The sequence below is a fragment of the Zeus faber genome, assembly GCF_960531495.2.
Source record: "Zeus faber genome assembly, chromosome: 8".
Classification (NCBI taxonomy): Eukaryota; Metazoa; Chordata; class Actinopteri; order Zeiformes; family Zeidae; genus Zeus; species Zeus faber.
Genome location: NC_137195.1, coordinates 13714666 through 13724759, shown reverse-complemented (window position 1 = coordinate 13724759; position 10094 = coordinate 13714666). Strand labels below are relative to the sequence as shown.

The window sequence follows — 10094 nt, the reverse complement described above, 5'->3', positions numbered from 1 at the left end:
TTGACCATTCCTTAGTTCATTTTCAGGTTTATTACATTCGCCATTTTGTTCAATTTTTAAATTCTTATTACTTTATTCGTATTGCTTTTTGTTTTGATGTAAGTTGATGAGTATCTCTTAATATATCTCTAGAACTATTTGAATTTACATGTTTAAAAGTTTGGATATATAGGTTCTTAAGATAAAATATAAAAAAAAAACTGCAAAAAAATAAAATAAAATAAAAAACATACTACACACATATGAGTTTTAAAGGGGTAATGTGAACCATGTCTGAAATGAATCATGTGTCACAGAGATGAAATAGATGTTATTTAAAGGGACTCACAGAGGGGGGGGGTCACCATGTGTCATGCGCATGTTCACCCCCATGTGCGCTCTGATGTCGCCGCATAATACATTGTTCAGGAACACCCTCCCATTCCTCAAATTGATAGTCTCACAAAATCCTACTGGCAGGAACATTTTATATGACTAATTATGACTTGAGGTCCAAAGTTCAGTTCATTATCAAACTCTATCAATCTATCAAACAAACATAAACAAACTCTGTTTTAAATCTCTTTAAACTCCAAAATAGTTCATGGAAATGCTATTCTGTTACATTGTTATCATTATTATTATTATTATTATTATTACTACTATTATATTCTGTTACATTATTATTAACATTATTATTAACATTATTATTATTATTACTACGTCTACGGGGAAACAAACGCTGTTTGCCACATTCTGACATTGGGTAATGGAAGGACGGTTAAATCCTGGTTACTGAACATAATGTTAAACATTTTAGTTTAATAAAATGGCTTTGGTTGTCCAATCCTAACGACGACGGGGCATTTAGGATTTCCATGGATTTACTATTCTGCATGCCCACAAAGTATCCCGTGGCATTGCGGGCTAGCCTTACGTCACAAAATTAAATAGATGAATAATGTAAAGAATTAAGGAAAAAACACAGGTTTTTTTAAACTAAATAGTATCGGGGTATCAATACAGGGTTCCGTGTGCAAATCAAAAGTTATGTGGAACTGTTGCCACTGTTTAAAATGAGAAAAAAAATCTGACAATTCAATTTAAAAAGTATTTCAACTGACTAATACAAATTTACCGCCTTTCCCCCAATCCACCCCCCTCTCATCACCCTGACTGCTAAAACCTGTACTACTCAGAATCTATTTATTTAAATCGTTTCTGCTTTTAGCCCTTTCCTGGCTTTGTTTCTTAAAACTTTTATTCCTATTTACAATTTCCAAACCATGGAGCTCTCAGGCTCTCTGCCTCCCTCTCCCTTCCCTTACACCATCCCTTTCATCCCAAATATCTCTGTGCCCTCCTCCTCTCCCTCCGTCTCTCCGTCCCCCAGCCTGGCCTCCACCGCTCTGTTCTGCTCCCTCCTCTCCCTCCTCTCGCTGCTGGGCATCACAGGGAACCTGTACACCCTGGGCCTCCTCCTGAGACGCAGGAGAGGTAGGAGGAGGCACGGAGCAGGAGCAAAGTGCTGCTTACTAACACTCCCTTTACCACCCTGCCTGGCAAACCTGTCTTCCCCTTCCTTCTCCCCTTCCTCCTCCCCCGTCTCCTCTTCCTCCTCTTCGTCGTCACTTTATCTCCAGGTGCTGAGCCTCGCCCTAGCTGACCTCCTCTATCTTTTCACGGCTCCCTTCATTGTGTACGACAGCCTGGCGTCGGGTTGGGCCTTCGGAGAGCTCGGCTGCCGCCTGCTCCTCAGCCTGGACCTCCTCACCATGCACGCCTCCATCTTTACTCTGACCGCCATGAGTCTGGATCGCTACCGAGCGGTGGCGCATCCCCTCCACACCTCCTCCTCAAACTCCTCTGGTCTGCTGCGTGTGGGTCTGGCCTGGGGACTAGCCGTGGCTCTCAGCCTGCCCATGATGATCACCTTGCACCTGGAGGACGGGGACGACCAGGAGGGCCAGCTCTGTGTGCCGGCCTGGGACGAGCAGAGCTCCAAGGCCTATCTCAGTGTACTGTTCTGCACCAGCATCCTGGGTCCTGGGCTGGCCATCGGAGCGCTTTACGCTACTCTAGGTCGGCTTTACTGGGTGTCCCAGACCCGGCCGGCCTGGGCCACCGGGGGCAGCACCGCTTACCCTCCTCGGGCGCCCAAGCCCAAAGTCCTGCTCCTCATCCTGGGTATTGTCCTGGCCTTTTGGGCCTGTTTCCTCCCATTCTGGATCTGGCAGCTGCTGCCTCTGTACCAGCCTGACATACTGAGGACGGTTCCAGTCGGCACACAGGTGACGGTGAACCGGATACTGACAGGACTGACGTATGGAAACTCTTGTGTGAATCCGTTCTTCTACACGCTATTGACTGGAAAACGCAGACGCAATCGACAGACGCTGACGTCAGCGAACGAGCTCTGCCGTAAGAGCAGCCCGGTGCAGTAGGACATACGGCTCTCGCTTGCATGTTAAAAGTCTTCGATCTGAATTCTGGGTATTCGGTGCAGAATCCAGATAAGGACGGAGGAGCATTTAATTTGCTTTAGCTTGCAATAAAGAGGAGTTGGACTTTAGTGAGCGAGAAAATGATAGCACTTTGTGATTGGACGATACGTCCACTTGATGCAATTCCAAACGACAATCCCTGTTGAATCTTGAGCTGCATATTCTGAACCATTTCTCATACTAATTAAGATTTCCTGAATTACACTTGCAAAAAAACACATCTGGATGGGTGAAGGTTTTTTAATCTCCCATACCTTGTGACTGTTGCAAAGTTGCATTCGTGGCTTTTACTATAAGTGAGTTAGGAGTGAAATACTAAATTACATCTGCTACATATCACTGACTCAAGTTTAGTAAAAGCTCTTTTAGACAAAGAGAACTGGCTTTATTTTATAATTACATTTAACTCATCCAACATAACTTCTGCAAAATGCTGGAAATTTGCAGCAGAGCAGTATTTTTGGGCATCTTCAGCATATACAAACAATTTCAGCAAAATGATGATGCACGTGTGGTTGACATTGGAAAACCCTCAAAGAAAATGTTGTCATTTTGGATAACAACTAGTTGTAACTGGCCGGGACGCCTGAGATGTGATTTGTTTGATTTTTTTTTTGACCAAATTGTTTGTTGATACAAATTATAGTCTGAGGTTGAGTGGTCATTGCATTTCTTTTCGTGAACCCTGACACATTTAAAAGAAATGACTTTTCTGATCACTACCTGCATGTTTTGGAAATGTATTTTGATATGACCCGTGCAAATGATTTGCATGGCAAAGTTGTGTTTATTTTAACTCATGTTCATGATATTTCATAATATATAGCCGTCTTAAATAAAAGTGTGCTTTCTGCAGTCCACACTGTTTTTGTGTGCTTTGTATTTCATTGCTTAGAGGGAAGATGAGTACAAGTTCTCTTTCCACCATCAAAAAGTGTTTTGCGCTTTATGATCTCAACAGATGGGAACGAAAAAGGGAGAAACTGGGAATTCTCCATGTGGAAATTTGTATCATTCAGATGGTAATTATATGAGGTAGAAAGCAATACAAATGGTGAGCTTAACCCAACTAACTAACGAGAGCAGGACGGAGGAAAGGTGAAGAAAAGACGAGATAGCCTGTCGAGTGGAAAAAGAAATCCCTTTTATTAGTCGGTATGTGTCCGTGGGACTGTGTCACTCGAAGGTGTTTCCCAAACTGCCCGTGCTGTATATATGAAGCGTCAGGCTCCTCAGAGTTTCCTTGCACCCGGGGCAGCCCTGTGTCTGTCTGACTCAAAGGCCGCACTGTACTGTATCACAAACCCTACAGCTCTTTGACACAGATGAGCAAATATTGTTGTTTGACAGAGAGGAGTGAGGTTGGGGGTGGGATGATGGGGTGAGGGGGGTGAAGCTCCGTCCAGAAAGATGGCGGGTGCGCGAATAGAAAAAGGAACAACGATAGTCTGAGGAACAGCAGCACGGTTGCAGAAAACACAACAACCGGCAGGCTGAGGACAAGACACAGGGGGCTGGGGGACATTGGGCCGAGGATGCTTAAGTTATATCTTGTGTCATTATGTCACATTAAACTATGTTGAAATGATGTACGAGCTTTAAAATGTGAAAAGATCAAATTAACATTTTATCGGGAAAGAAATCTTGTTTTTACCAGATGTATTGTATACATTTCTCAAAATGTTGTCTTCTTTCTATAGCACACAAAATTGATGTGGCGATACATGTGAAAAGGCAAAACAAGCTTTTCTAATCAAATAGCACAGCTGGGATTTTATAAACACAATGTAAATTGGGTTAATTTACTTTTTTGTATAAAGTAATTCCTTCAAATGTAGCTGATGAAGCTAGAACTATGTGGCAATGCAAAATGGATGTAAAATCTTTCCTCTATGCAAAGAAAGTTCTATGTATTAACTTCTACCTGGGAAGAATGACATAGTACACAGGACGGTTGTTAAAGGAGACAATTGCTTCTTTATTAAATTCTAGACCTAAAAATACATGTTCTGTAAAAACAGATATTTACAGGCAACGCCAATTCATAAAGTTTCATTTGTGATATGACTCAGCTGAATGATGGTGTTTTTATGGTGTTTGGCCCACTAAAATAACACAGAAAGCCATTACTTGTAATTAAAGGGGGGATAACTTCACTTCAGAACTGCCATGTTACATGGTAACATAAGGGTCTAGAATTCTCTGTAGTGTGAAGATCAACTAATAAAGTTAATAAGTCTGTTAAATATAAAGAATATTAAACATTAAAATATGAGGCAGCATATTTATGTTCATATTTATTGACATGTGAAGTGCATTTAAACTTTTGATGTCTGGAGGAGGAATTAAAATAAAATCACTTGGTTCCCTTTGCGTTGGTGATATCAGCAGAGTTGCCACAGACCTTCAGCATGTGTTGAGGGACCTGGTGGAACCTTCCCAACGTGCGATGCCCATTCTCCCCGAGGGGCGGCAGGGGCCTTTTGTAGTGCAAGGCGTCCCCCATGTGTTTCCATTTACCTGGCCTGGCTGCCCCTGAGCATAACATTCCCACCGCGGTTATTACTCTGTGCTCTTTGCGGTCACACCACGGGGGGTGCTTCTGTTGTCAAGCTAATGCAATCGCCATCCACCGTTCACAGACAACTACTCTGAGGCCCTCTCCGCGCATCTGTCCATCCAAACATCTGCAGACAAAGCCATCGGGAGTTTTTCGGGAGAGCCTCTGCAGCGCACACACACACACTTGGAAGCGTGAGCATCTCCTATGGACTAAGTGGTTTTAGGCTCAATCGTTCATATCAGAATTCAATAAAGATTGAGGGTTCAAACTCGTGTGTTGAGGACACCGTCCAAGAAAGACACTAGGCCGCTGCAGGGATACATTACTGCACAGTGAGTTGGCCGTTTAATTTTGCCAGTCTGCATTTTGGGGCAGGTTTTGGGTCAACTCCATATATCAAATGATTAAGCTCTCCCTCCAGTCTTCAGGGATGAGTGAGTGCTTGATAAACTTCAAAAATGTTGTCTTTGGTGAGTCCAACAAAATGGATGGAAAATATTGCCTCAGTTGGCAGGCTGGCCAATCTATAAACTCTTCGTTTGTGTTGGTAGTTACCAGACTAGCTCCAACCATAACTTTAGTCCCTGTGCTGCACTGAAACTTTTGATCGTATCCCCGTGGCCGTTGTCCGCTCCTCTGCTTCTCCCGTCCGCGGGGAGAGCCAGAAGACAAATATTTTCTTTAAGGAATACGGCTCTGTTCTACCTGAACGTCTTTAAAATTCAGCACGTCCGTTTCCTGGAACTGCCAAATGTCTTTCCATACCTGCGCCCCTCTACCCTCTCGCCTGCCCGCCGGACCGTCCTTTCCCTCCAGTGTTGGGCAGGTGCCCCTCCCCTGGGTAGCCCAGCTCAGGAAAGCACCCCGTCGGGCAGGCGCGACGAGGCTGCAGCCCGGGCCAAACTCACGCTGTGAAGTGTATAAGAGGCTCCCTTTCTCTCCAGACACATCAAAAAAAAAAGTTCCCCTTGCACGCCTTCTCCGGCAAAATTCAATTTTCCCATCTGTTTTTCCTCTCTCAATCACACTCCCTCTCTCTCTCTCTCTCGCTCTCTCTCTCTTCCTGCTGTACACTCCAATGCCCTGTCTCTACACCCTCTCCATGCATATGCTCACCTCTTTAACACAAGCCAGAATGAATTTCAGTATCTAACGATGAGTAGGAATCAGAGTAGGAATAATTGACATTACAACAATGTTAAAACCATTTTTTTTTTTTAATCCAAATAAAAAGTTTACCTATACAAGTCTATGGTAAAAACCACATCAAGTCATCACACATGCACAAACACACGCATTAAAAAAAAATTTAAAAATCAAATCCCTCTCCTTGTAATCGCTGGTTTGACAGCAAACATTTAAACCCGGGGACTGACAGTAGGTCTTTGTTCGGACCCTGGCAGCCCCACAGTGAAGGCGCCCTCCTCCCCATCGCATCCCCTGTCCTCGCACCCCTGTGTCAGCCGCCGGGACCAGGCCAGATCCAGGCTCCTGTGCCGTGGAGGCCGGAGGTTACATAAACCAACATACGCTCCGCAGTTCACACATGGGCTCTTACCAGGAAAGACAGTAAATATGACATGTCTGCCCCTCGTGCCCCCCTTCTCCCCCTCCCTCCGCGCCGCTCTGAGACTTCTTCTCGTCGTCTCCGTCTCCATCCCTCTCTCTCTCTCTCTCTCTCTCTCTCTCTCTCTCTCTGCGCACTGCCCATAAACAGTCATCCCCGTCAACTCGGGCGTCAAAGCTCCCCTGACCTCTGACCCCCCCCCCCCCATCCCCCCACCCCCCGTCCAACATTTCTTTCCTTCTGCACAGAAAACAAAGCTTCAACGATACCAAAATAAGTCTCTTCAAATTAAATAGTGATGTGTATGTGTAAATTATAGTGCCGTAACTTTGAGTGCTTCACGCTGCAGAGGCTCCTCTGCAGGTGAATGTGATGGATCTATTCATTCAGTAGTTTAAAAAAAATAAAAAAAAGGTGAATCAGTTCAGCTATTATAAAATGACTGACTTATTTTTTTAGGGAATATCAGATATGGATATTGGTTTTGCAGGACTGCTACTTTTATCATTTCATTTCATTTCACTTAGAATTACAGCACCATCTACAGGTGAAATAAAAGTAGTTTCCTCGCAACAAAGTGATAAATAAAATGTGCTCCATTTGACTGGATTCAAGCAAATGACTTGTTTCACTTCTCTCCACTAACTACACTCGCTGTAGCCCTATAGAGAAAATATTCTTGTGTGGGGATAGTTGCCGGATGAGTCACTGAGAATTACTGTACTATTAGGTCAAATCTTTCCACATTATATTCCCCTTTCTTGTAACATATTCAAAGAGCACTGAAGGGAGGGAGCACAAAATGTGGTCAATGCGATCATCGACAGGTCAACTTCACATTGACCATTTTACATTTGCCTGCAAGCTTTACTAATAAAAGGACTAAAACCATTAGAACTTGTCAACTCTCGTGCAACTCCTCAAAATATTTCAATTGAACCAAATAACATATTTAGACGCATTTGTGGTTCAACCAAAGAAGAAAAATATCGACATCAGGGAGGACACTTGCTGCAAATCAACGATTCGCCAGGGCCCACAAACAGTTCACATTGTGTGTGTAACTGTGTGTTCTTCAGAGTTTGGGTGTTCGACATGTGGAGTAGGATACAGACCTGGTCACACGTAACAGACAAGTAAAACTATGTCAAAATATTTCCCGAAAGCACTTTTTCTTTATAGTTCAGCAATTTCATCGCTGTCGTCAGTTCCCACCGTCTGAGCTTGTGGGTTTGTCATAGCTGTTCCTAAAGGGTTGTTGGCCGTCGACACGCAGGTGTTTGCAGGATCAACAAGTCCTGGATATGATTTGACGTCAGCAGCACCATTGGATAACCATTCTTAGAGAATAAGCGGCATTTAAATTTCCGGAATCTTTAACCACAACTGAAGGAAATACCTGTAATGTGTGAAGCTCCATTCATCTTGCATCAACACTAATACTGGCTTGTGTGTTAAATGAAGGCCGAGGCTTTTGAAGACATATATAAAATATTTATATTTAAAATGGGCATATAAACTACCTTAAGTTTTAGTATTTAACATTTTAAAGAAAATAACACTAAAATGCATATAGTTATATCTATATAGCTATATGCATATAGCTATATATATATATATATAGCATATTCAATCAATTAAAAATTCAAAAGACGATGGTCATTGGCAAAGACAGTGGTAGGATGAATGGATATTCTCAACAAGGATCCTAATCAAATTCTATGTTTTTTCGACAACCTGCAAACGCAGAACAATAGAAACTCAACTCGAGGCGGCGGCTGCCGCCAAATCTGTTGATCCATGTCCCCCCACACAGTATTCTCGCCTTCCAGAGTAATCCGCACCTCTCCGATCCGTCCCTGCGCCCGTGTGGTCGGTAACTGAACCCCTGTTACCTTCCTGAGTGGCACCCAGTAACCCTGGCCAAAAATCCAACATGTCGACATGATTCTCCTCTGTTCTGCAAACCCTGAGCGGGGAGGAAGCGGGAGTGCGGCTTGGTGTCATGAGCACACCACCCCGAGGGACCGGGGAAGGGTCGCCTCCACCAAGCGCGCACACTTTGCCCCCTCAGGACCAGAACAGACCCCAAGACCTCGCCCCGCTGGGACGCACCGGGGTGGAGCGGTCGCTGCGGATGAAGATGGAAGTCTACGATTCTGATAAACTGCATGGTTAATTTTTCAAAGCAAAGGGATCTCATAGCAGCACACCCCACAACCCCCTCTACCCCTCACCCCCCACCCCGCAGAGGTCAAAGGAGGTCAGCTTTGACGAGAAACCACAGAAAGTAAAACAAAAGTTCCCTGACTTGTCTGGAGGAGATGGGAAATATGCCGTTCTCGACATTTGCCAAAGTTTGACTCATTTCATTTACGATATACAATTCAGGAATGTCCAGGCAACAAATAAAAGGATTTGAATATATATGGGGCTTGATTATAGTTTGAATTATTCACAATAACAAGGAAATAATAGTAGACCACCTTGTTGTTGGCTTTATGGTTGTTGCATTTGAACAAGCACGGCCCCTTGTCTCAAATTGTCCAAATAATACATGTAGAAATCTTAGGAGGTAAAATGAGGTTCTCACACACACACACACACACACACACACACACACACACACACACACACACACACACACACACACACAGTTTGCAAGCATTGGAAATTGCACATTAGCACGCCTTACCGTCCAGTGAAGACGCTGGATTTAATTTGCCTTCTTGACAACATAGTTTTGACCGGACGAGGTGCCATCCTCCTCCTACGGGGACTCTCCGGAGGCACAGCGCGGCGCCAAGGCTCTCACATGGCCCCACACTGGGGCAACGGGCAACGGGCAACGGACAACGGACGCCGCGGGTGCAGTGCGCCCCCTAGTGGTGGCGTGAAGGAAATATAAACTTTGAACCAATATTCACCGGAAGCGGAAATGACTAGTTTAATTAAATATGACAAAAATAAAATACGTAAAATTAAATAAAATAAAATAAGAAACATATACACAAATAGATAACAAACCAACTCAAAAATGTAACCAAACAATACATGAACTGCTCAAACTAGCTTCAGGGCAGGACGGCAGCGACACCTGGTGGTCTGCAGGAGTTACGGCAGCCACAGCCCCGGTACAAAGCCTCGTTTGTTTTGTCTCATTCGTGCGGAGTAAACAACTAAAAAATTGGCCTCGTGCTTGTAAATGCAAACCTGGAGTTTATTGATATGTGTACATACAAATACACAAAGACAGTTAAAAATCCTTTCACATATAAGCTGCGGAATACACAACACGTCCATTGCTATGTTATATCATGTTACAATTATTATATAAAAGTTGTAGTTGTCCGCTTATAGTTCGCTGTTCTCAACAACCCAAAAGTGACGCGCGGGTTTCTAGGATCAGCCCCTTCCGCCGGGGCAGTGACGTCACAGTCAGGTGGCAAGGCAAGGGGACGACAGGCTCCGCCCCCGGCGC

At 44.1% G+C, this 10094-nt stretch overlaps 1 protein-coding gene across 1 annotated transcript; it reads left to right on the top strand.

The window, feature by feature from the left end:
- Positions 1-1265: 1265 nt before the first annotated feature.
- On the top strand, positions 1266-2493 carry uts2r3 (urotensin-2 receptor 3; the record flags this gene model as incomplete). The annotated part of the gene is made up of 1 exon (XM_080006166.1): positions 1266-2493. The coding sequence occupies one exon, from the start codon at positions 1266-1268 to the stop codon at positions 2421-2423; it is 1158 nt and encodes a 385-aa protein (XP_079862292.1). The 3' UTR covers positions 2424-2493.
- Between the last annotated feature and the right edge of the window lie 7601 nt (positions 2494-10094).